Here is a 27,707-nt window from a genome sequence, read left to right on the forward strand (position 1 = left end):
TCCTCAGCCTTAGGTGGTCACATGTATAGTACAGGACATCTTCGGAGACTAGGTATGCACCCAGGCTAAATTGCTGAAAATAATACCTTGGAGCAGGCAAGAAAATGGCAATAACACACTCTGCAGGAAAGGAACCATTTTTTTTTAATAACGAAGCAGCAAGTCTTTTGCAATAGTGGTTATTTGGAAAGAAAAAGTAGCAAACAATGTGACCTACAGTATACAATGATTCACTGTCTGCTGAGAGACCTGCAAATTGTCCTTGTTTACTGGTAGAGTTAGGATTTCAACAACAAGCTCTAAACCAAAACCTCAGGGTCTGGCTGCTGTGATAAAGATTTGTATCATCTAATTTAGAGAGGATTCATAAAGCTAGATAGTAGATCAATTTCAACATTAGAAATGTAGTGTTCGGGTGTACATGCTCCAGAATTGCAGCTTGAAGACATAATTCATGCTAGAAAAATGTAGCAGACACTCACAGATCCTTGAGTAGGCTTGTAACACAAAAAATATGATTTTATTAATCACATGCAATAAATGCAAAAAGCAATCTGTAAGCCAGACAAAAAGAGACACCTAATGAAAACAATGTAGTACAAGTAGACAGTAGATTTTTCTGTAACCAGAATAGCAAGAGTTTTTCTGAATTGCAGAGGAGGCAAAATTGTTTAACTTTCTCAACATAAAAGAAGTGACGTGGATCTTTACCTTACACATCAGACAACCTCATGGGTTAAACTTTGAATTGTTTGTCTCCTGTTATTTTGAACAACTGATTTTCTGTATTATGTAATTAAATCTTAATCACTTCCCCTCCCCACCCCTCTATTTGCAGTGGGTAAAGTCTTGTGATTGGAGATTTGGGCTTTACATTTCCCCACTTCTTTGCAATAAGCCTATGATTAAAGGCATCTGTGCAAAAAATGTGTTTGTACAACTTACGTACTAATGTAATACATTTTCTTATAACATTGGTATTAAAAGTACATTTGATTTCCTTTTAGGTGATAAAAGTCAAAAGAGTTTATACTGAATAATCAGATCTGACAGCAGAAAAGAACCAGCTGATCTAGTAAATTAAATAATTCATATATCAGTTCAGAATTGTTCCAAATCAACCACAGCCTTATGCATATCCAAAGTATTCTTTAGGCTTATGTCATATGTAGTGTTTGAAGAAAAAAAGGAAAGGATCACCAAGCCCCAGTGAAGCACTCCATATAATATTGGGAACCAAACTGTTAAGTATCCCCTGTAGACATAGATTTTCTGAGACAATGTGCAATTGGTCTTTATTTTGTATTTTTTGCATATATTGCATTTATTTAGCTTTCTAAGTTCTTCAGTCTGGTTTTTAAGCAACTATGCTGTCCCATGGCAGCACATTGACTATCAGGAGCAGTGGCCCCTACCAGCACATCTGAATGGTACAGAAAGAATTTTAACCTCTTCTTGAAGCTATCTAATGTATTTGCCAGTACGACTGATTCAGGGAGGGAATTTCACAACTTCACAGCTCTCACAATAAAAAATCCTTTCCAAATATTTAAACGGAATATCCTGTTTGAGCAAAGGAGACCAAAACTAAACACAAACATGTTGCTCACCAATCCCTTGGATGTTGCTCGCAGTAGCTTTAAAGCAGGTTCTTATTTTTAGATTGCTGGCTTGGAGGCACATTTTGGTTGCATAAAAAAACAGATGTACTAACAAACTTAACCTCCTTTTGGCTGCCAGTCGATATAGGGGCTACCAATTAGCTAATCATAGCCCTTATTTGGCACCCCCAGAAACATTTTTCATGTCTGTGTCGCTTCCCAACTCTCTTAACATTTGAATGTGGCTCACAGGTAAAAAAGGTTGGGGATCCCTGACGTAGTGAGTGGGAGCTTCTGGGGGGGGGATATGGTAGCAGCATCAAAAACAAAAGAAAGAATCCATCATAAAAAGGAGTCACTTTTAATCAAATGTTTATAAATACACAAAATATTCTTTATTCCTTACACAAGAATATGCAGCTACAAAAAACACACAAAAATTAAAAAAAAAAATATATAGCACAAAGGTTGAAATTTGGGTGATGGATGGGGCTTAGGTCCAAAATCTCAAACAATCAAAGTAATATAGTAATTCTTGGTACATGGGTAGAGAGAACACGGTGCCCCTAAATAACCTATAGCTATGGGCAATATGTGCATTGGGCAAGCATTTGTTTGGTGAGATCAGTTGTGGGTTTATGTCCTGCTTTATCAACCTCTATTATATTATATTAGTCTTTTGGTTTCGAGTTTCCATGTGGATGCATAATTATATTTGTGATTCAGCGTCTTATTAACCTCATTATTACACATCTATAGCGGGTATTCTTGGGTCCGGTTCTTTATAAAACAGTCCTCTCTCACAGCAGCTTAAGGGTAATGGCACAGTAGTTGATACTAATGGGAAATCAACACTACTTACAAGATTACCCTAGCGTTGCTGGCAGTGTGAATCCTTAGTGGAATTCTCCTGATTTTGCTATAAGATAGACTACAGAGACAGTTTAACAGTCCTTATAATTTTATGAATCTCTGTATGTGTGTTAATACAACATTAAAGTGAGTGACAAATATATATTTTTTTGTTTTTAAAAAAAGCAATCTAGCATATTAAGCATACATTAATATTTAAAATGTTATATACAGAAACAGCTAGCATATAAAACAAGCATGAATATATACAGAAAAGTAAGTTCCATATACTGTCTTCCTCTAACTCCATTCAGTTCAATTCAGACAAGAAACTGTATAAGCAGAATCATGGACATACAAAAAGTTACTGCAATAAATACTCTGTATCCTCTGGACTGATCTTCAGACTGCTAGCTCAATGGACAAAAACTGGTGGTGTGTTTAAAGATGATTGGGCCTTCTTCTGTGCCAGCTCTGCCTTAAGTACATTCAGTTCAGATGATGCTTGTTTCCTCATCTGAAAATACAAAATTAAGTACAGATTTAATATAACAAATGCCAGTTATTATTAAACCTGAACACACATTATTACTGAGGAAAATCAAATTACCTTGATTTCAATTAGAAGCTTGATCCTTGCATTCTCCACTTTGCGTTTCAGTTGATCAAGTTCATGCTGTTTTGTAGTTATTGAAATTATCACAGCATTCTAGGAACATATACAAATGTTTGCTAAAATGACGTATAAAGCAAAGAAACACAAAAACATATATTTTTTCCTGGGGCAATTGTGCTAATCAGAATTGCTATCATTCTAAAGTATATTTTTAGCAAGGAGGCTCCAACTCACTAAGGATTGCTTAGGAAGCAGGGTTTTTGTGTAAATTTCCACTGGGAAAAGTAGGTAACAGCCCAACATCCCTTTGTCCTTTGTAAGCGGGACTGACTGAAAGGGGCATATTGAGGACATCTGGAACTGGAAATTAAGTTTACATGATTTTTTAAAGTATCAATATATTTTTACATGATGATAACATGATACAAACAATTTTGTTGCACCCTTGGCTTAATGTTGTACAATTAAATGAATGCTCACTTTCCTCCGGCACTGGTGTACTGTAGGTGGCACTATGAGGAAGTCTGAACCAGTCAATACTCACAGCCAAGTGTTGAAATGCTAGAATGTGGTTATGATATATTGCTACTAGCTGTTTCTATTATGAAGAGCTGAAAGTACTGCAATAAAGTCTATTGAAAATACTATAACACTCAACACATAACTGTATTAAAAATTGAATACCTAAACATTTTCAGGCACTAGTCACAGGCCAGGGGGGTACAATATCAGGGAAAAGTGTTTTCCATATCTGAGAAGATAATCACGACTGGCAATAGACCAAATCTAGCATATGATTGACAAAAATACATTCACTAGGTTCACACTTGAATGGCTGAAGTTGGATCAGCATATACTGTATTTTACACACCAAGCTTTTTTCCAAAGCAAACACATATAGACACATATATACAGACATATAATTTCACTCATGGAGTCTGTAAAGTAAATACACAATGAAGTTTGTATTTTATGTTGTTATAAGACCTATACATTTTTTTTCTTTATTGTTTCTGGTTAGTGATGAGTGAATTTTTTCGCCATGCATAGATTCGAAGCAAATTTCTGCATTTTGCCATTGGCAAATTGTTTTGCGAAACTTCTGAGAAAATTTGCCGCTGAAAAATTCGTCATGCGCCAAAAAAAGTTGCAGCCGCGTCAAAATAGGTGTGGTTGCCTAGCGGTCACATCAAAATGGGTGTGCCCACGTAAAATAGGCACGGTCACGTCAAAATGGGTGCAGGCGACGTCATGATCGTCTATCTGGTATCTTTATATCTGGAACGCTACAAAAAATGGGATGGCTCACAACCCTGATCTCACATCTGGCAAAACCTGCTCCAAAGTTGCCATCAGGCTCTGGATCAGGTTATGAATAATATTTTTAGGCGCTCCTGTGCCACCTACCCACAGAATTAGGGCTCTGTTAAAATATATTTTAGCAATAAGAGGCCAGTTAGTTGTAGCTTATTTCAGTTTTTAAAATAGAGAAGGAATATAGACATCAAATGATAATGATGAAAATTTCCTAAAAAACACAGTAATTTTAGCAGCTGCTACTTAATTTCTATTTTTACTCCTCTTAATACAGGAACCACATTCATACCTTGTGTTAGCAGTGGCATGTACATATTCTGCATTCTCTATCATTCAACACATTTTGTACCTTTGAATTTGCAGCTAGTGCTGGCGCTTTGGAACGCTTTCTGCTATCCCGGGCAGCAAGTTGTATCATTAGTTTCTTGTAGTAAACCTCCAAGTCATTACGCTGCTTGTTGAGAGTCTCCTCAAGCACTGACGTGACTTTTTTTCTTTCAAAATATTTCTTTTTCCAGGAATCTCGGGCTACAAGAATAAGGAGTGGGAAGCTGGTCTAAAATTAAACAAGAAAGTGCCCGTAGACTATATTATATATATATATGTTTCTTTCTAACAAAACTGGCATGTTTCATTTTTGATTGCTAGGATGTTTATGTACAGTATAGAGAAGGCAACACTTATTTGGTTTCAAGTAATTGTTTTCACAACTATTCTGCAAAGGAAATTTTGACACAGTACATTGTATAAATTACCTCAACTCAACACATATTGGGGCCGATTCACTAAAGTGTGATAAAGCTTACCGCATGCTTTTTTGCGTTACAAAGCACGCGATAAATAAGTCCCGATTCATCAAAGTTATTTCACATGCGTTAAAACGCATATTGCATGCGCAAAAAAACGCACTATTGCATGCGTTATTTACCTCACATTGCGGTAATTCTCGCATAGATATAATACTAACGCATGATTTACAAACACATATGAAGAGTTAAATGCGCAAAATATCGCATTAGTCTGTGCAAAAATTAACACCTACTTGGGGTAGGCGGTACATAAAGAAAATTGTGGTTCGTGAGCTTTTGGCAACACAACATTGACTTTGCAGTGTGATTTATTCAAGTATGTGTTGGCCCTAGAGTGATGCAGCCTCCAGTTTTCAGGGAAATGGTCATTTTCAGAAAAGTAGTTTTACAAACGTAATGGTTATGTGCGTTAAATCGTGCGCTAATATAGCAAGCGGCGAAATATATCGCGCACAGTGGGAATTAACGCACATGCGGAAAATAATGCAAGAAAAACGCTTATCATGACTTCAATAACGCAAACAACATCGCGTCTAAATTAACGCAAGTATCCTTTTAGTGAATTGTGCGTTAAGTCGCGAAAAATAAGAAGCAATAACATTTTTAACGCATGCTATAAAAAGCGCTCGTTTTAATGACCTTTAGTGAATCAGCCCCATTGAGTCCAATTTATTACTTGGCCAAATGTAAAAATTGGAAGTCAGCATTCTAGCTTGAAATAACCTTGTACAGGTATCGGATCTATTATCTGGAATGACACCAGGGGCTCTCTGGATAAGGGATCTTTCTTTAATGTGGATCGCTATACCTTATGCCTGCTAAAAATAATTTAAACATTAAATTAAATTAGACTGTGAGCTCCCCAGGGATCTCCTTCCTCTTGCCTCTTTAACACTTAGCATTTAATATTTAATGTAACTGTACTTAGTATTTATTTGTATTTATGATTTTAATAAACCCGTTTGTTCTATTAATTTATTGTGCTGCATATATATGTAGTCCTATATAAATATACACTTACATACATACATAAACGCAATAGGATTGGTTTCCCACCATTATGGATTCCTGCAGCTTAGATAGGATCAAGTATTAGGTACTGTTATTACAGAGAAAAAGAAAAATGTTTTTAAAACTTTTCACTTATAATGGCCTCGGGCCCGGATTTGTGGAAAGGCCACAAAGGCCCGGGCCTAGGGCGGCACAAATTGGGGGGGTGGTATGCCGCCCCACCGGACCAAAAAGAAAAATAAAGTTTTTCTCACATACAGAGCAATGGGGACCTCTCCCCCACTACTCCGTATGCGATTGTAAAGACCCGCACATGCGCAATCGCGAGTTTACACATGCGCGCGGGGGGGAGGGGCGGCCTCGGGCAGCCCGGCTTACAAATCCGGCCCTGAATGGCCTCTATGGTAAATGGTCTTCCTGTAATTCAGAATTTTCTGGATAACAGGTTTCTAGGTTTCTAGATAAGGGATCCTATACCTGTCTGTATTTGATCTTCAACTCTACGTTCTGTCAGATTGGTGGGTAATGGACGACAGAAAAAAGCAATTAGTATCTTACAGAGGATGCAGCCAAGAGGACATAAGTAAAGCCACAAACAGTTAGATAATATATGAGCAGCATTCAGACATGTACAATATATCAATACCTTGATGTCTCTTAAGTTTGTATTGTTCAATCAGCACCTTTGCTTTCCTGACCAGCTCTTCCCTAGCTTTCTCCATTTGCATTCTTTCATCTTTAAGCTGGTTCAGCTGTTGAACAAGAGATACCTCTATACAAAGAGAGAGAGAGATGTTAAAAGATTTCATTTATAATACATATAATAATCAGAGCAGGTGTTTCACTTGTACTAAACACAGCGGTAAAGTTTAAAAAATGTTTTTACTAGTCACCATGGGATTGGTACAATAGTAGGAGTACCCTGTGAGAAAATAGATAGAGATAGAAGGATCCTGCTTTTCCTTCCTACTCTTATGAAATACTTCATCCACTCCATCCCATTAATTCAATTCATTAAAAAAATGCAATCCATTTTTTCCACACTTTATTTCAGAACCCCAGGATACAGGTTACTTAATTCCTAGTATCTAAATTCCAAATGTAAACTGCATTCCATTTTCCTTGTTGGTAAGACTTTAAGGCACTCCTTTAACTAACTCTATTGAAAACATTTTTTATTTTGCATAGCCTATCTATTTACCCAGTTTTAAGTTACCCTGAACTGTTAATACACATCTTTTGGGACAAGTATATGGCCATTTTTCTAAGCTTCATTGCTATAGCCCTCATTACATCATTTGATACCCATATAAATTGTTGGAAACTCATTCTTCCTATTTCACACTTCCACCCCCTAGAGCTTTAGATTGGAAGATGTAATTTATTGTATATGGTTGTGGATGATGTTGGTACAGTAATTTAAAAGTATACAAAGCATAACAGCAACAGTATTTCTTAGAAGATTTAACTGAAACCTACTTTGTGTTGAAGCCTTGGGTACTGGAGCCTTGACTGTAGGGAAAGCCAGCAGAGGTGGAGGGGATGGAGGAGCATGGTACTGTGCAGGCTCCAGTAGAGGTCTAAAGGAATTATCACCAAACTGTAAACACATATCATCAGATGTGCAAAATATACAAATAAATGCAATATAAAGACCAAACCTGGTAAGTTTACACATATACATTCTTCAAATTAGATTTCATACCAAAATCTAAATTTATATTCTTGGAATAGTTTATGACATTAGAAATCAAATTACTAGAAGACAACATGTCTATTTAAGCTAAACTTTACAGAAGGTTTTGTAGAATGCTGCTGGAACAGATGAAGATGCAAAACTAAAATACTGATAGAAAAATCTGTAAACTACATGTAACATTTGCCATCCTACGCCATATGCCTGTTGGAAGGGAATTCTGCATGCTGTGTCTGAACCAAAACATAAAATCTCATGGAGTCTGAAAAACTTTTTTGTCTCACTGAAGGGCACATTTACTAAAATTAGTTTTTTTTAAAATTAGTTTTCTGTCCTTGAAAGTTATATAAAATCTATATGGTATAAATTTAAATTAAATTTGATCATTGCTGTATTTATAAAATGTCACAATAATGCTTACATTTTTTGTACAAAAATTTTGAGTTTACTTTAACATTTAAAAATCCCAAATTTTTCAAGTTGAAAGTATTATTAAAGCTCAAAAAATTGGAGTTTAAATCGAACGTTCATATCCATAAATCCTCTTTATTTTTTCCAAACAGAAATTGCTCCAGCAGCCATTTTAGGAGCATTGGCTCTCATTCTTGGAAAACAATAATGTGTTTAAGTTTTACTTAATTTACACTTTATCAAGAAAGAGATCCCTAATGGCCAGTCAAACAGAGCCAGAGTGATTGGGACACAGCCCCAAGATTATAGGGCAAGTCAAGCAATTTACTAAACATATCCCACACTTTACAAAAGGATCAAAAAGCCTGGGCAGCGTATTTTGGGATTCGTATGTTTTTAATATGGTTTTCAAATAAAATATGATTTTTTTTTTAATTTTTCTTTTTGATTTTTTTGTAAAGTGTGGGATACGTTTGGTAGATTAAGTTTTACTTGAAACTGGGTGAAATAGAGAACAATGATGGGTTTAACTTCCACTTGAAAACATGTGAAATAGAAAACAATGAGATTAACTTTCCCTTGACACTGGGTGAAAATGAAAACATGGAGGGGATTAACTTCCCCTTGAAATTGGGTGAAACTGAAAGCAATGAGGGGATTAATTTCTTATGCTGTCCCTGTCCTCTACTATTGTAAGCCTCCATAGGACTCAATGGCACTCGACAGATCAAACCTGCTGAATTTTTTTGACAAAAAACACAATTCGCCATACTTGATCCAATATACAGCTGTGGGAATCAGATTTTGTAGGATCCTACAAATCTCTGTTGTTGTTGGCTCAAAATTTCCTGTGTAGTTTGGCCCTTTAGAAAATCATTTTTTGCAGGTGACACCAGAGGCTAGAATCACTCTATTACTAACTGTTCTCAAAAGAAAGAAGCTGTAATTCAATGTAACTTTGACAGAACTAAATCCATTGTGTATGTAATCTGAGATTGAGTATATGAATTGTTTTCACATACAAAGCAGGCCTAAACGGAGGAAATTATTTATGAACACTATCAACACCTTTTCACTACGATCTAAACCTTAACCCTACATTAGGACTATTCCAATATTCCAGTGGCCATTCATTTAAATGCTTTTTAAAGAATAGAGCCACATTATTTTATGCTATTTTTTCTTTTTAAATAGTGTCTTTATTTCATTTTTTTTAATTGTAATAGTTGAAGTACGTATTGTTTGTTTCTTTCAAACATATACTGCTGTCAAGTTTGAAAACAACAGTTTCATAAAGTATTAAAGTTCAACAAATAACAGTAATATATATAACTCATAGCTCTCTACATTTCTGATGAAAAAGGTCCTACAGAAAAACAGGCTTTTCAATCAGGAAAGTTGCCAGTAGTCTGTTAACACCTGGGGAGTGAATAGTGCTCTTTCTTGGTGTAGGTGCTAAATGTAGTGGGATGCTTCTAGGAGAATTGGGTGGCCCTTTAAAATTCTATGTTCTACTATGTGGTTTGTTGAAATGTGTGGATGTGGAAAGGAAAATATATATATATATATATAATATATAGAATATACTGCATAGAATATATATATATATATATATATATATATATATATATATATATATATATATATATATAAAAGAAACAAAAGGAGCACTCCCTACAAACAATCAACTGCCCCAGGTGCTGGCCAGAAGTTTATGTAAATGAAGAACAGAGTGCCGCACACACAGGGACTTTAAAAAAGAACAAAAAATCTTTATTAATTCAATGTTTCGGACACTACGGGGCACTAATCCACGAACGTCCGAAAAGCATCCGAATGTGTTTTTTTCGTAATGATCGATATTTTGCGATTTTTTCGGAAATTGTCACGACTTTTTCGTAGCCATTACGACTTTTTTGCAAATTGTCGCAACTTTTTCGTAGCCATTACGATTTGTGCGAATTGTCGCAACTTTTTTGTAGCCGTCGCGCCGAGTACGAAAGTTTCGGATTCATTCAAGCTTCAGTATCGTGACTTTCCTTGGGCCAGGTTGGAGCTGCAGAGTGCCATTGAGTCCTATGGGAGGCTTCCAAAATCATGCAAAGTCTGAAAGTTTTGCCCGCAGTTTACGAGCGCTCAATACGAAAAAGTCGCGACAAGATACAAGCAAATCGTAACGGCTACGAAAAAGTCGCGACAATTCGGGCAAGTCGTAACGGCTACTAAAAAGTTGCGACAATTTACGAAAAAGTCGTAATGGCGACGGAAAAAAACGCAAAAAATGCGAAAATGTCGCAAAATTTTCGTTTCCAATCGGAATTTTTCCCATTCGGATTCAAATTCGTGGGTTAGTAAATCAGTCCCTAAGGGGGAGATTTATCAATCCATGAATGCTCCGAATGCGTTTTTTTCACAATGATCGTTATTTTTACGAAAATTTATTTATTAATCCAATGTTTTGAACACTAAATGTGTTCTTCTTCAGGGTTTGTCCCTGAAGAAGAACACATATTGGGGCTGATTCATTAAAACACGAGTTCAAATCCCGAATGGGAAAAATTCGGATTGGATATGATAATTTCTGAAGATCGCGATTTTTTTGTATCTTGCACAAATTTTTCATCGCCGTCACGACAAATTCGTATTGTACGAAAGTTTCTGATTTATTTAAGCTTCGGTATTGCGACTTTCCTTGGGTCAGGTTGGAGCTGCAGAGTGCCATTGAGTCCTATGGGAAGCTTCCAAAATCATGCACAGAAGGATCAAAGTCAGAAAGGTTTTCCCGCCGTTTACGATCGTTCAATACAAAAAAGTCGCAATGACAACGAAAGATTTGCGCAAGATACGAAAAAGTTGCGATCTTCAGAAATTATCGTATCCAATCCGAATGTTTCCCATTCAAACTCGGCCCCAATATGTGTTCTTCTTCAGGGAAAACCCTGAAAAAGAACACATTTAGTGTTCAAATCGTTGGATTAATAAAGAATTATATATATATATATATAAAATTTCTGTGTTGTTCTTTATTAGTAGTGCATCCAACCAGTCCATATGAAAAAATGATTCAGTTACTATTACTGGATTGGGTGGTAGTGGTTAGCCATTAATGTAAAATTGTCTTTTGGGCTGTTGCCGCCAGTCTCCCGGCCAAGTGTTTTTCAGATTTTGTAAGCTGGGGGAAAGGAATAGTGTTACTGAATAAAGCCCATTGTATATGTATTAAACATATAGGTTTCCCATCATCTGTGTCCAATAAGAGGCTATTTCTTGCCAGAATAGTTGGATCAGAGGGCATGACCATAGGTTATGTATAAGATTTGTTTTTGGGGAGCAGCATCTCTGGCATTTATCTGAAGAAAGGTTACCCATTTTGTGCTTTTGACTGGGGTAAGATAAGAATCATGAAGAATTTGTATAGCCATTACCTGATATTTACTTGCTTGGAGCATTATTGTGTTTACTTGCCGGGAGTGTTATTGCGTCTTTGTTATCAATCTTAATTTAGGTACTGATCTTTGATATATATGTGAAGTTTTTTGTTTTACATTTCTGTCTGCCCAGATGTGGTTTATTGGGTTGTTTTTGTCTTTATCTGTGAGTTTTCTAAAGAGTTGTGCTGTATCATGTGTAATTTGTAAACCGAGGAATGTGTGTGGGGTTGTGAATCAGATCTGTTGGAGATAAAGGGGTGAGCTTGTCATTTAGTAAGTTTTTACATTTTTGTAGACTTTTTTCATGTAATGGCATGGCTTATGAATACCTACTGGGAACTCTGTTAGGTAGGTTGAGATATGTAGTGTTAGTCTGTGTCTGCATTTAACTGATTGCCATGCCTTGTAGGTGTCTTTTTATGCTGTTTTTAAATGCAACATTTTTTTCTCAAGCTGACCTATCACACAACGGCCAGCTGCTGCAATTTTGTAATGCAGGATGGTCATTTATAACTGCTCGCATTTATGTGGAATTTGCAAACGTGGATGCCACCTCGTAGAGGTCATTTGTGTCACATTCAAGTATTAGTATCTTTTGGCTTTAAAATCTGTTAATTTATCTCTTGCAAGTCATGGCCCCTCTTTCATTGCATAGTAAGATAGTATACATTCCAAAATATAGGGTTTTATTCACAACACACTGCTTCCGAATATGAAAATGAAAGTCTTTTGATTTGTTTTGTCTCAACAGATATGACAGATACAGATTTGTAAATTACATTTTTACAATCACTAAATGTCACTTAGTAATGTATTTGTATAAGCCTTTTGATCTTCAGCAGTTAATAGTTACTAAAATATGTTACCTGATTATTCCTTCTTTCACTGTGACTCTTGGTAGAATCTGAAGGTATAAGCTGTTCTTGGCTATAAAATAAATAGGTGAAATATACTATGAGCATAAAACATTATACTAAAAAAGCTCCTTTTTGCAATTTACCTGTTTTCCTTCAATTAGTACTTTACCAGGGGTGACAAAAAGCAGACAGCATGTGCCACGGGGGAACGTACATGGAATTGTAGAATCCTGTTGTCTCTTCAACAGACAACAGGATTACACAATTCCATTTACCATTTACTTTTAGTGCATTCAATGCAGTGTATAATGTGTGCTAAGTGGACTCTGTATGAGAGACAGGCCAGAACCTAGATAGATAGATAGATAGATAGATAGATAGATAGATAGATACACACTATCATCTATCTATCTATCTATTTATCTATCTACAGTATCTATCTATCTATCTATCTATCCATATCTATCTATCTTGTATATAAACCATTTGTACTTTCAGCTTCATTTCAAAGAGGTCAGCCTTAAAAAGAGATCCTAGAATCCAGAAAGCTTGCTTTGTGATTTTTTTTATAGTTAGCAATCAAAAGTATGAAAAATGTTTTCTTTTCCTTTGCTATTGCATTCGGAAAAAGAGAAACCAAAATCTTCCAGGTGTTGTAACACACCCTTTAACAGCATGAGAAGAATATGAGTTTCTCCTCCTTATGATTATTAGAAACATCACTTACAATTTATATCTTATACCTGCTATTATGCAAATGATCAATTTCTCGTCCACCAAGTGATTCAGGAATACCAGAATCCCTTGTTGTGTTCCTTCCTTTGCTGTTTTTCGCATCAGTACCATGTTCTGTGATTTTACTAGCAGCTGCTGGCAACTTTCCTAGACACATGTAAGATATCATAAGAAGATTTTAGTCTTACAATATAAAGGAATATAAAGGAAAATGCAAAGCAGAAGCACAGTGGCTTTAACAATTATAAGCACAAAATTCCTACAAAAATATATATATTCTATGCTACTAACATCCCAATGTGTCTTGCAGAAGATTCTTTGGATCACCAATTGGCACTCAAATGCAATTTTTTGGTGTATATAAGTGGGTATGCTCTTGTGACCGGGGTTTTTTTTTTACAAATAATATATATTTAATTAATTGCTGTCCACTTTGTAGCAGTGTGGCATATCACACCTATAGGTTAAAATGGAAGAACTGATATCATTACTGAGTCAATAAGATTATATATAATATAACAGTGTAATATGCTTTTCTACACACAATTACACAAACTTGGAAGCACTTAAATATAATTTAGCCTGGGTTCTTTTGATCTGTGCACATTTGTCATCACCATCATGCAGCAACTACCAGAAAAGTATATTATAATATTTCTAGTTCAGCTATCCTAGAGTGGCATTCCTACCTTTGTTGAGTAAAGAAGAGCACAGGGCAAACTGAGATTGGGAGCTAAAAAGAAAAGCTTACACTGACTTAATTGATGGAGCCCCAATGTATTATTATTAGGTCTATTGCAAACAAAAGGGCAGCTTTATTAATTTAAGGTGGGTTCTCTAAAGCACCAATGCTTTCCTGCAGTGATTCCTGCAGTGATTCTAGGGTGCATCCCACTATGAACCAGTCCTCAAAGCACTGCCTCATTGTACTGTAACACAGTTTTACTCAAAGCACCAGTTCTGCTCAACATCACACAGACATATACAGTGGAGGAAATAATTATTTGACCCCTCACTGATTTTGTAAGTTTGTCCAATGACAAAGAAATGAAAAGTCTCAGAACAGAATCATTTCAATGGTAGGTTTATTTTAACAGTGGCAGATAGCACATCAAAAGGAAAATCGAAAAAATAACTTTAAATAAAAGATAGCAACTGATTTGCATTTCATTGAGTGAAATAAGTTTTTGAACCCCTACCAACCATTAAGAGTTCTGGCTCCCACAGAGTGGTTAGACACTTCTACTCAATTAGTCAACCTCATTAAGGACACCTGTCTTAACTAGTCACCTGTATAAAAGACACCTGTCCACAGAATCAATCAATCAAGCAGACTCCAAACTCTCCAACATGGGAAAGACCAAAGAGCTGTCCAAGGATGTCAGAGACAAAATTGTAGACCTGCACAAGGCTGGAATGGGCTACAAAACCATTAGCAAGAAGCTGGGAGAGAAGGTGACAACTGTTGGTGCGATTGTTCGTAAATGGAAGGAGCACAAAATGACCATCAATCGACCTCGCTCTGGGGCTCCACGCAAGATCTCACCTCGTGGGGTGTCAATGATTCTGAGAAAGGTGAAAAAGCATCCTAGAACTACACGGGAGGAGTTAGTTAATGACCTCAAATTAGCAGGGACCACAGTCACCAAGAAAACCATTGGAAACACATTACACCGCAATGGATTAAAATCCTGCAGGGCTCGCAAGGTCCCCCTGCTCAAGAAGGCACATGTGCAGGCCTGTCTGAAGTTTGCCAATGAACACCTGAATGATTCTGTGAGTGACTGGGAGAAGGTGCTGTGGTCTGATGAGACCAAAATAGAGCTCTTTGGCATTAACTCAACTCGCTGTGTTTGGAGGAAGAAAAATGCTGTCTATGACCCCCAAAACACCGTCCCCACCGTCAAGCATGGGGGTGGAAACATTTTGCTTTGGGGGTGTTTTTCTGCTAAGGGCACAGGACAACTTATTCGCATTAACGGGAAAATGGACGGAGCCATGTATCGTGAAATCCTGAACGACAACCTCCTTCCCTCTGCCAGGAAACTGAAAATGGGTCGTGGATGGGTGTTCCAGCACGACAATGACCCAAAACATACAGCAAAGGCAACAAAGGAGTGGCTCAAGAAGAAGCACATTAAGGTCATGGAGTGGCCTAGTCAGTCTCCGGACCTTAATCCAATAGAAAACCTATGGAGGGAGCTCAAGCTCAGAGTTGCACAGAGACAGCCTCGAAACCTTAGGGATTTAGAGATGATCTGCAAAGAGGAGTGGACCAACATTCCTCCTAAAATGTGCGCAAACTTGGTCATCAATTACAAGAAACGTTTGGCCTCTGTGCTTGCAAACAAGGGTTTTTCCACTAAGTATTAAGTCTTTTTTTGTTAGAGGGTTCAAAAACTTATTTCACTCAATGAAATGCAAATCAGTTGCTATCTTTTATTTAAAGTTATTTTTTCGATTTTCCTTTTGATGTGCTATCTGCCACTGTTAAAATAAACCTACCATTGAAATGATACTGTTCTGAGACTTTTCATTTCTTTGTCATTGGACAAACTTACAAAATCAGTGAGGGGTCAAATAATTATTTCCTCCACTGTATATATATGTATCACAAAACCCTCCCATACTCGAGTATAAGCCGATCCGAATATAAGCCGAGGTACCTAATTTTACCTAAGAAAACTGGATCAAATCGAGTATAAGCCTAGGGTGGGAAATACAGCAGCTACTGCTAAGTTTCAATAATCAAAATAAATACCAATAAGATTACCGTAATTGAGGCATCAGTGGGGTATATGTTTTTAAATATTTATTTCAAAGAAAAACAGTAAAGTAGCTCTGTAAGTGGAGAAGATGGTCAACAAAAACAATATGAGTACTACCCCATGCTATTGCGCATTGGCAAACTGGCGGCAGTCCCGATCCCAGAGGACACATAAGGGAAAATAAGAATTGCGACTGGGAGCGGGCCAGGGCACTGGAGGGTCTGGTTGCGGGTGGCCTAATTTGCACACAAAGGACAGAGGGTGCCAGTCTGGAGGGACATATGGCACCCGACTCGAGTATAAGCCGAGGGTGACTTTTTCAGCACATTTTGGGTGCTGAAAAACTAGGCTTATACTCGAGTATATACAGTACCTTGTCCCATAAGCGAAATGTGTTTTTCTTTGTTCAGATTCTGTTCTTCGAGATGCAACACATTCATGCTCTTCACTATGTCTTGTTCTTTTCTGGTAAATGTGGTAGTATTGTCATGCTTTTCTTTTGAAGAAAGTATTGGTTCTTTAATATTTATTTCACTAAGTGGGTGGCTTATTGACTGGATGCTGCTTTGTTGGACCAGTCTAGATGATGATCTGTCAGATGCATTATATTCAGAACTAGATTGAGCTTCATCAGAAATGATGGATGATCCATAGGTACTTCCTTCATATTCTGCTCCCAATAGTAGATACAATTCAGGTTGGGCAGCCTTTAAAAAATATTTAAAACTTTTACTCAATTAGAAAAATACAACATGATTAAGAATTACGTTTATTATGGTGGTACATTTGTTTTGCAGAGATCATGAAAATAAAAACAATATGGATATGAAAGGTTAACAAAACCCCTTACCCTTTTCAGCTGAATCACCACCAGGAAGATTGGGCAACAGATATGGTATGGACAAATATGGCATTTATCATCCTCTGGTCAAGGGGGCAGATTTGTGGCAACCAGAGGATGCAAACCTAAAACATTTGAGGATCACTGGGCTAATAGTGCAAGGTTTGGAGGCTAATAGGCATAGGTTTGGAGGTATCCTGAGTTCTCTTTTCTATCCAAGAGGCAGAATAGAAGAATGCATGAGTTTAATCAAACTTTTTGGTATGCAAACAATCAGAAGTAAGTTGCTACTGACAATGAAATGCACTTTAAGTTAAAAAAAAACAGATGGAAGAGAGAACTTTGTAATATTCGCATAAAGAAATAAATGTTATAGGTCCTGTTACTCAGTCCTATTTATTAACCAACATATACTTACATAAGGTGGAGCAAATGACTTCAGCTTTAACTCTTGTTCTTGCTTTGCTTTTACCTACAAGCATACAAGCATAAAAAAATATTTCCCAGGAATGGATGCATGTGGTTGCTATAGGTGCTGAGCATTCTTGATAACAGGTCCATACCTATACTATTATGTACTTGATAACAGGTTCATACCTGTACTATAAAATTAGTGGAATACAAGGATGTATTCCATTAGTATACTGCCTTTAATTTGTCTGTTTCATATGATCTAGGAATCTACCTTACTCTCCAAACTTTTTGTTTTGTTTTTTAAATGTACAATTATTTCTCCTTCTGTAATACACCTCATCATATTATATGATAATTTTTTAAATATTATTATATATTGCTATAGAATACAATTATATATATATATATCAGTCCTGATGGTGTCTGCACTCCAAGGCTTTAGTATTCTATGGGGTGCACAGCCAAAATTCGAGTATTTAACATGAAATAATCTGTGGCTGGCACACCCGTAAAATTCAAAAAAATATTTTTATTGAAGGCTCATTGTTCAGAACCAACGTTTCGGTCCTCATTATATATATATATAGAGAGAGAGAGAGAGAGAGAAATAAAGTTCATTTTTTATTCAATTTCAGAATATGGTACCATATACTGAAATGGAATAACAAATAAACTTTATTTCTTTTTCACCATACTTTTAAGTCCTTTGAGTGCGATGCAGCGGCAGGCCAAGCTGACCAGACGGCCTAGGCAACCCAGTCGGCCACCCTGCCCCTGCACCCCCCCCGTGTGTGATGTGGCGCGCGTGGGGGGGGGAGTGTTGCGATGCAATGGATCATTGCCCCCACTGCGTAATGACAAGCAGCGGGAGCAATGAATGACCAAAGATAAAGAGAGTGGACTAGGGGTAGGCCTGTCTGGCGCCCCCCAATAGTTGAGCCCATTGCCTCTTCTGCCTACCCCTGGTGTTCTGCTTTATTTTTATATGACGTTCTGTATTACTTTTTATAGATGGGCATCCAAGCAATTATAAAAAATTAGCATTGCATTCTGCAGGACTGAATAAAAAGATCCTTTTTACTAGAACATTTTGGTCACAAATGTGAAACCTTCCTTAGGGGCAGCAAGACAAACTGTACCCACCCCCAGTGATAAAATAGCACCAAGAACAGCTAGGTACTCACTGCAAAAAGTATAAACAAGTCTGCATAAAAAGCAAGTAAATAAGCAAGCAATAAAATTAACTATATGTATATATGTGTGTGTGTAATTACTACATCTAGTGACATATTATAACTTAAAAAATGGCCATACTCAGGCACAGTTTTATCTTCTGCTACCTGTCTGGTATTTTACCTGCCTAGCCAGTAAAAATTATGCTTGATGCCAATGTTATTAATGTTATTATTATTAAGGAAGATAGATAAAAATATAGAAAGGCCTGTATTTTTTCCCAGAAAAAGTGGAAACCCTTTCTACTGCTAATATTTGGATATCAGCTCATTTAAATATCTTATCAGGGATCTGTCAGCAGGGGCAGGCTATACCAACCAGGTGCCCTAGGTAACCCGGTCGCCACCTCGCCCCTGCACCTTCCATCCCCCTTCTTGTGTGCTTTGGCGCGCATGCGCAGTTCCTGTGTGGGGGGGGTTGCAATGTGATGTGTCATTGCCCAAACTTCATAAAGACAAGCAGCGGGGCTGCAATGACAAAGGAGCGCGGACTAGGGGCAGGCAGAAGAGGCTCCTGGCTGGCACCCCCCAATCATTGCGCCCTAGTTCCAGCCCTGTCAGTCAGATATCAGTTGGGAAGACCAGAAATTCCCATCAGGTGATGACCTTGTTAAACCACTGATGCAGCTTCTATTAGAGTAAGCATAAGTTGCATTTGTGGGCAATACATGTGTAATCAAAGAAAACATTTTTTGGAAGCCAGCTATGCTTATTAAAGGGGAATTAGGTATCTATTTCTTCTACATATTTTACAATAAATGAAACAAGATGATTTTAGTAAGTTCCAGAGCTTTTTCAGTCCATAATCATATAACAAATATTATCAAGCAATAAGTATTCCTAGGAACATTGGAACATCCATGTCATACATTTACATTCTACAGCTTTAGGGCTTTGAAGTAACAGCAGTGAGAAGCTGAGTAAATATTTGGCCACAAAACAATTAAATGATGTTGCCAGGATGCAAAAAAGCAGATCTTGTGCTCTAAACAGGAAAATAGCGAGTCATAGCAAATAAAGGTTCTGAGCACAGCTTGCTTGAGTAAGTGTAAGAATTGCTAAGTAACCATTCTTTGTTTTCTGACGTGCCATTAATTTAGACTCATTTAAGTGTGGCTCTCTCTACAGATGATACATGCAGTAGTAAGTTATGTAAATGTTTCACAATGAGACATAATGCAGTGTATGAAGGTAGGATGTCCGCAAAGAAGACTATAAAAAAATGTGTTTGTAAGGACACTGAGGAACCCTGATGTTTAGGGTGGTCCTAGCTCCAGGGTTCCAGAGGGCTGTGTCAATTTGTGCAGCAGACTTGCACCTAAAGATTCACACACAGATGCCAGGTTGACATCTCAGCTTTTAAAGGCAACTGGGCACAAATGTATCAGATGCAACTCCCCCACATGGCTGTGATTATCCTGAAATTGTGAGTAATATACTGCATTGTAGACCAAGACATGGTGAGTTGCACCTGAAATTGCACTTTGCACACTGCACTTGCTTAAGTATATTACCTTTGCAATCCCTGACATAAAAAACCAACCCATGCCCAATAGTGATGTGTGGTTTAAGAAAAACTCAACTCGCACCCGACCCTTAACCTGCCCACTCCCAACCCAAACCTTACCCAACCCGGCATCTGCCCTGTATTTATAGACCCGTGGCCACCACACAATGACACCACAAAATGGGCCAGGCGTGGCAGACACGTGCCTATAAATTCAGAAGCCGGAAGGTACAGGCTGGCAGTGTTAGGTTGCAACCCAAAAGTGATGTGCCGAAGGTTGGCCCTACCCCCCCTTCCCCCATGGGTATAGCCGGCCGCACGTCACTATTGCCCAACTTGCTGAATAATTCTTTACCTGGAAGTATCCTCAACAACATCTAGAGGCACAAGTGTTTGTGGTATTAACACTGACTTATGAAACAATAAATAGCATTTGCAAATTACCTGAACTGCCAAAGGCCTTAAAAACAGCAAAGGACTCAAAATGTGACTTCTGACAGGCAGTGAGAAAGTTGGATATATTTCACTATTTCTTAGTGAAAATAAAGTGAAGAGTCATAGATATTTGCTTTGTGAAAGACTTGTAGTTTCCACACTAGGTCAGCTTGCTTGGGCATTGTGCCAGTTGCTTGAGCTACCTAAGCAAACTTGGATGCCAAATAGCAACCTTTTGTTAATAATTTATAGTTAATATTACTAAGTAAATAATAAGGAAGAATATTGGGATGCATATTGCATTAAAGGGTAGTGCACCTTTAAATTTACTTATAGTTTGAGGTAAACTGTTATTCTGCAACACATTTCAAGGGGTCTTTATTATATATTATATTTTTGGGAGTATTGACTGATTTAACTTTTTGTTCAGCAGTTTTCAAGTTTGGAATTTCAGCAGCTATCTGTTGCTAGGGTCCAATTTACTTTAGCAACCAGGCAGTGACTTCATTGGTATTTTTAAATAGAATAAGGGTTTGCACACAAGAAATACAAGCACAGTGGTAGTATCAAAAAATATAGTCTACAAAAACATTTTTTTTAACAGCAGTCAATTTTAATTGCATAGTTACAAACAGTACATAGATTAATAAGATAATACATACCACAAAATGTGTATAGGCAAAAAGAGACACACAAGTTAGCGGATACACTTGCCAAAGATGAGAATTACCCCAACATTTCGGCAAAGAGGAATCCTGGAATCCGCTAACTTGTGTGTCTCCTTTTGCCTATGCATATTTTGTGGTATGTATTATCTTATTAATCTCTGTACTTTTTGTAACTTTGCAATTAAAATTGACTGCTGTTAACAAAATTTTTTTGTATACTATATAAAAGACTATATATTTTAATACTACCACTGTGCTTGTATTTCTTGTGTGCAAACCCTTATTCTATTTAAAATTACTGTTTTTGGTGCCCTATATGGGGGTACTGTTTTTAGGTTTTTTTGCACCAAATATCTATATTGTTGTTTTTCTGCATGCTAAGTGAGTGCCCTCCATTTATGTATATTTACTATAAGTGACTTCATTGGTAGACTGGAAAGTTATAAGTAAAACAGCCTGAATAGAAAGTAATACAAACTAACAATAAAACTGTTGTCTCACAGACCTATCTTTTTTACCTAGTATGGTCAGTAACTACCATTTAAAAGATGTAAAGAGGCAGAATAGGAAGGCAAATTATTCTAAAAAGACCAGTTGAAAAGCTGCTAAGATAAGAACATTTTATCACATGCTACAATTTAACTTAAAGGTGAACTACTTCTTTAATTAGAAGTTTCACTGTGGACTGTATATTTTTTCAGCTCTTTGGCAGGCAATGCACACAACAATGGCAACAAAGAAGGCATTTATATAAGTTTTTTCTCATATCTAGCTTTTATTGTTGGCTTTATTGTTTCACTGACACATTCATGCAAAACTAAGATTATGGGGCTAGAGAAAGTTTATATGGAACATATGGATGGCCAGATGGAGTTATGGATTTTGCTCTTAGCAAAACACTTGCATGGGACACAGTGTTCTCTGGCATCCAAAGAAACAAAAGCCATATCAGACATTTGCATGGGAAGTTTGCCTGCAGCGTTTTCCAAGTGATACTCATCACCCAGGAGCTACTAAGTCCTAATGCCCAATGCTAGTCTATGGCTGGTGCCTGGCAGCAGTGTAATACTGGCTAGTGCAGCTAATCATTGTCAGCCACCCCGTGATATTAGCAATAACTTAACAGGAGCTTGCATTTTCTATATCTATCTATGTATCTATCTGTTTATATATCTTATACTGGTTTTATTTAATGTTAATATGATTTTTAGCAGACTTATGCAAATTACAGAAAGATCCCAGGTCCTAAGCATTACAGAGTCTGTGCAACCTGTACTTTGCAGCAATGCTGAAAATGTAGATGATACTTTTGTAAAATAATTTTAATCTTTAATTGTTTTGGTGTATCTGTAATTATTTCTTACAGTACATTAGGGCAATTGTATGCCAAGTGGAGTCCTTAGCAATTAATACTAAAGATAACAATATAAAGTGGAAATCAATAACAAACTGTACTAAGAATATGACAATGTTTTGCTATTGGCAAAGTGCTGCGATGCCATTTACAAGGATAAGAACCTTACCACTGCTAGGCTTCTGCCAACACATTTTAGGAATGCAAACTTATCAAGTATAATGTCATCACCCAGGAATTCCCCAAGTCTCTCTCTCAGTGTTCGTAGTTTCATGTCAGGTGGCACCCTTTGAAAATAAAACACAGAAAAGCACACGAAAGTGTCAAAATATTTTGCTCAAATCAATGCATCAAGAGAATATGCATCAATATCTACTAATATATTTAGAATAATTTCCATAGTGATGCATCTTATTGTACAATTTGTTTGAAACACAAATATCACTATGCAGAGTTTAATTCATATTTGCCAAAAGAATTGACCCCCAGTATGCCCACTGTTATACAGCTTGAACCCTTGCTAATCTGTAGTAAGTAAGTGTCTAAGTAAAAGGAAAATCATTTAGTGTGATCTGCAATTATTTTTTCGATGTAATATACGAAAAATTAATTAGGTGTATAAAACCTTTGCTATACATAAAAAAGGTTTTGATGTTTTTTTCAAGCAAGAATTGCATGAAAATCACACAGGGCTTTTTAAAGCTGGAAACGTTATTTAATTAGGGAGTAGTTTATGATATGCACTGAAAAAACAAAGATTATTCTTACCTTATAAACCCAACTGACATGAACTTACTAATCACATCAGTGGAAACCTTATTTAACTTGAAGTTCCATAGATCATCTGGAACTTGATATACATGAAGTTCAATAAACTGAAAACAAAAAAACTAGCTGTCAGTAGACTGTAGACTCATTCTATTGGAACAGTTGTTTGGTTCATTCATAACTAACAAATATAATGATATAGTTTATTATAATTTTGCTGTAGCACCAACATGTTACACAACCATAGCTAAAGCTTTCTTCATAGATGCCGGTTAAACAGTACAGTTTGTTTGATCATGCTGTTTTTCCCCTAGAAGAATAGCATGCAATATCAAGCCTTAAGTGGTGATAGGCTTCAAGAGTGGTCATAGTGCAAAAATGTACGCAACCTGCCATGTTTTTTTTCCTACAATGCAGATTTTTTGCCCAGAGTTCCAGTATTACTGCTTTTGCTGTATGTTGCAACAAAATGTGAAACCAACTACTAGGCAAACATGTCAATATAGTCCAAATTTCTCCTTTTTCATTTCAGTTTCATGTTCTCTTACACCCTCTTCATTTCCATACAATTGAATTGGCAAAGCATGACAAAGGAATCCACAACTTAATATCTGGACCATGGCAGATAAAGGGTTCACTCATGCCTTGTAATGATGAACACTACATGCAAGTATTGGAATTACATGTCTATGAAGATTTTTATTCATCCAGGTCATGGTATATCTAGTACCCTTACCAAACAAGTCCAGTTGCTTTAGATTTATTTATACTAGATACATTGGAATTACAGCAACAAGCACTTTTTAGTATGGGGTTGCTTGAACATTTGTGAAAGTTTTTACACCTATCTTTTCAATAACTAATAGTAAATAATACCCAGTAAGCCTCATTGCAAGTGCAAATAATTGATGTCATTGACAAAGATACTAGTGCCAATACAAGCTCCTGGCAACTTATGACCAACACTTATAAACCCGCCAGACCTGCTCTTGACATATTCCATACAAATGTATGGATTGATGCAAGGAAACCCCGGAATTGCTGACCAGCATGGACTTTGCAGTAGTTCCATGGATCCATAGTCCCTACAAATGGATCATTCAATTTGGTCATATTCTGATTCTTCATCTGTGGTACAAAGCTCATCCTGGGAAAATTTGAATGATAATGCAATTCCCTGCTTGTGTGGGGACATTGGACTGGAACTTCATGGGCCCCACAGATATAAGCAACATTTTTTTGGATGTGCCTAGTGTTATCTTCAACACAGGATACATCATATTCATCCTCCCATTCTCAGCTCTACATTGCTTCCTCCAGTCTCCATTGGCCCTGCTTTTAGTGGCAGTATAGGGCACTCACTAGTATATACATGGTAATTCAACTTATATGTGCCACCCATAGCATTTCCAGACCTACAGAGCTGCTTAGCAGTGTTTACCTTCTTTTCCCAGCATCCATCTTGCTCATCAAGAAGCAGGCACATGCACAATAGAAGCCCAACTGTGATATTATGCTACTGGGCATGTTCCTGGTTGCAATCCATAGCATAATTACATGGCCAAACATGCTGGTGAGGCTTTGCAGTTCTGGATGTTCAATGGGCCACATTTGAGTTGGGGCAAATGTAACTTCTTTGAAACTCAAAAATCTTTATTACAAGGCACAGGTACAGCTTAGAGTCACATGAATGCCATTTAAAATGTCAAGACAAAATCTGAAAACTGTCTTTTCAAAAGACAAATTCTCAGATAGCGGCTTGCAAATATGGCAGGAAATTCAACAAAACTATCTTGAAATTTACTTTGTCCAATATAATCATTTTTGTGAGTTCCACCCAATGGCAGCATTTATACATCCTTGCTGAAAATGGTTTATTCAACATTGTCCCACTATACCCTTGTGTTGTACTATTATGGTAAAAAAAACAAAGAAAACAAACTTACACTGTCAGAAGCTGACAGTGTAAGCTTACACAGGGTATTAAAATAATGTTAAATAAAAAATACTTTATACATAAGAAATTATAGTTCAGTTATACGGTGGCTATTTACAAGCACCAAACACAAGCAATTCCTTTGGGGTGCCAGGTAGGTAACAGATGATACTGCATATTGCTTGATTATAGAAGAAGAAATTACACACTCTAGCCACTACTGTATATTACAGTACATATAAATAAGTAATGGTTACTCAATAGCAATAGCCTGCATAAAGCTTTAAATAATTACTTACCCCTGCTGTAGAAGGTCGTGATGGGTTCATAGATACCAGAATGCTTTCCATATAGAGGAGAAACTGGTTAGGTCCTCTCGCATCCCATTAAATAGCAATAATAAGATTCACCCTGAATTTTAATGGCATAGAAATGACCACCAGTCTGTTTGGTTGTCTACTAAATGCTGCTGGCTTGTATGCAAATGAAAATATCGGCACCAGGCACAGCTGATCTCTTGTTAAACTGACACACCCAATACACAGGAATGTCCAGTACTAAATTGCCTCACAGCAAAACTATAGATAAGCTTTGTTTTGTTATGCTTAGAAGCAGCTTTATAGTCAGGGTTGTGGTATAATTGTGCTGTGCTAGAAACCACTAATTAAGTGCCCCAGAAGAATGAAATGCTTCAGCCAACCCAGGTTATAAGACTCCTGCATTCAAGAAAGATGCAAACAAAAGTAATAATGGTCATACATGTACTAATAACATTTTTGTATGATTTTCAGTATGTGTATATTGGAGTAATAGAAACCAATATCCATGGTACAGATACTAGTCCGAATCCAAAGTACAGTGATTAGATATGCTAGAAAATTTCACCCTAAGACACGAACGCTCAGAGCGTTCATTCGAACACTATGAGCGTATTTTGCAATCTTCAGAAATTTTCGTATCGAATCCGAATTTATCCCATTCAGGATTCAAACTCGTGATTTCATGAATCTGCCCCTTAGTGTAAGTGGCCTGTTGGAGGAGACCCAAGAATATTGGTCAGTCCATGGCAACTTTAAGGCAGCCAAAGCATCAGCTCACAGCCCAGTTTGTCAACACAGGTGGGATCAATTAGCTAAGAGGGTGTTAAGTAAAGTGTAGTATGGTCTTCAATTAGGTCAACATTGTCCAAACTGACAGTTTAATGTATATAAAGTGCTGCTCCTGTTCCCTCTCAATTGCCACTTTGCTGTGCTTGTACTCTGAGCAGAAAACACTGGTCACCCATGCAGTAACAATTGGAAACATGCACACGCAGTGCTGCTCCTGCCTTGGGACAAGATGAGAACATAACCTCCCAAGGTAGTGTGAAGCAATTGGAAAAATCTGTCCACATCAACAAGAGGTGAAATCTTTTTTTTTTTTTAATAATTAAAAGGAAATTTGGCTTTTCTCATCTCATCCACCTGACCCTTGAAATCCCATATCACCACTTCTATTCACTCAGATTGCAAAACTTAGGTATACAAGACTTTCAGAACCAGATTCAATTCATTGAAAAAAAAAATTATCACGTGAAAACTTATGGACGAGATTCAGTTTAAGACGCAATTTAATTCAAACGAACTTTTTCACGGTTTATCACATGAAAACTCTATTAAAGTCTATGGGAAAAAAACGGGAACCGAATTAGGACAAATTCAAATTGAATCTTGTCCATGTTTTAGGTGACACCATAACATAACAACTTTTTTCTGGTATTGTGCATTCAAACGGCAGTTTGTCTCTGGCAATTATATGAGAGTATTTTTTAAAATACAAATATATAATTTGTGAATTCACATTTTTAATGAATTTATACTAAATATAGTTACATTAACATAGATTGTTCTGTGTCATAAAACAGCTAACCTCTCTGCTGACAGATGATCTAAATGGTATTTCTGTGTATAGGAAGGACTTGCCCAGTAACATCCTGTTTTGGAACAAGCTGTGTATCTTTATCCTGTTGGTGTGTCACTGTGTCACTTCATCTTCCTCTGTCTGTCAAATAAAGAAAATTTGGCTTAAATTTATGAGAGATGCTGGAAAAAAAACGATGTGTATACATAGGGACAACAACCTTTCCTTTTCTATAGAGGCCTATGTCCAGCAATATCTTTTTAATTTCTGTATTTTAAAATAGCAGAAAGATAAAAAAAGACAATATAACACAAATTATTATAAAACAGAGTTAGTATCTAACTAAAAGTATCACTGCAACACTGGTACAGGTCATTTACTTAAGTGAAGGTAGTGTGCAAAGTACAATAAATGGTTCGCAGTTTTTTGCACTCCTTCAGCTGGCCCCCCCCCCATGAATACACTGATGCCTGTGTTTGGCAGCACTGTATTCATTAGAGTTGGGAGCCACAGGCCTGTCCTATGGAAACACAGTCCTACCTCCTGCCC

The 27,707-nt window shown here is 36.9% G+C and overlaps 1 protein-coding gene across 2 annotated transcripts; it reads right to left on the bottom strand.

Annotated features, from left to right (window-relative positions):
* Window positions 1-504: 504 nt before the first annotated feature.
* Window positions 505-26,181, bottom strand: spata1 (spermatogenesis associated 1). Of its 2 annotated transcripts, XM_002931696.5 has the most exons (12): window positions 25,559-26,181; window positions 23,324-23,430; window positions 22,725-22,842; window positions 17,364-17,417; window positions 16,478-16,811; window positions 13,345-13,483; window positions 12,611-12,671; window positions 7,686-7,806; window positions 6,853-6,978; window positions 4,736-4,914; window positions 3,064-3,162; window positions 505-2,970 (listed from the first exon to the last, which is right to left on the bottom strand). In XM_002931696.5, exons 1-12 carry the CDS (start codon window positions 25,607-25,609, stop codon window positions 2,869-2,871), a joined length of 1,491 nt encoding a protein of 496 aa, XP_002931742.2. In that variant the 5' UTR covers window positions 25,610-26,181; the 3' UTR covers window positions 505-2,868. The 2 variants fall into 2 exon arrangements, with proteins under 2 accessions (XP_002931742.2, XP_012816968.1); XM_012961514.3 differs by lacking the exon at window positions 23,324-23,430 and having other exon boundaries at window positions 25,559-26,180.
* Window positions 26,182-27,707: the final 1,526 nt, after the last annotated feature.

Source organism: Xenopus tropicalis, chromosome 4, assembly GCF_000004195.4.
Source record: "Xenopus tropicalis strain Nigerian chromosome 4, UCB_Xtro_10.0, whole genome shotgun sequence".
In the NCBI taxonomy this organism is placed as follows: domain Eukaryota; kingdom Metazoa; phylum Chordata; class Amphibia; order Anura; family Pipidae; genus Xenopus; species Xenopus tropicalis.

Coding starts and splice junctions, on each gene's coding strand:
- spata1 (XM_002931696.5), bottom strand. CDS start 25,609: ATGGAAAGCATTCTGGTATCTATGAACCCATCACGACCTTCTACAGCA. Junction 17,418..22,724: donor TTGGCAGAAGCCTAGCAGTG/GTAAGGTTCTTA, acceptor GTATGCTTGTAG/GTAAAAGCAAAGCAAGAACA. Junction 4,915..6,852: donor CAAACTTAAGAGACATCAAG/GTATTGATATAT, acceptor TTATTCTTGTAG/CCCGAGATTCCTGGAAAAAG.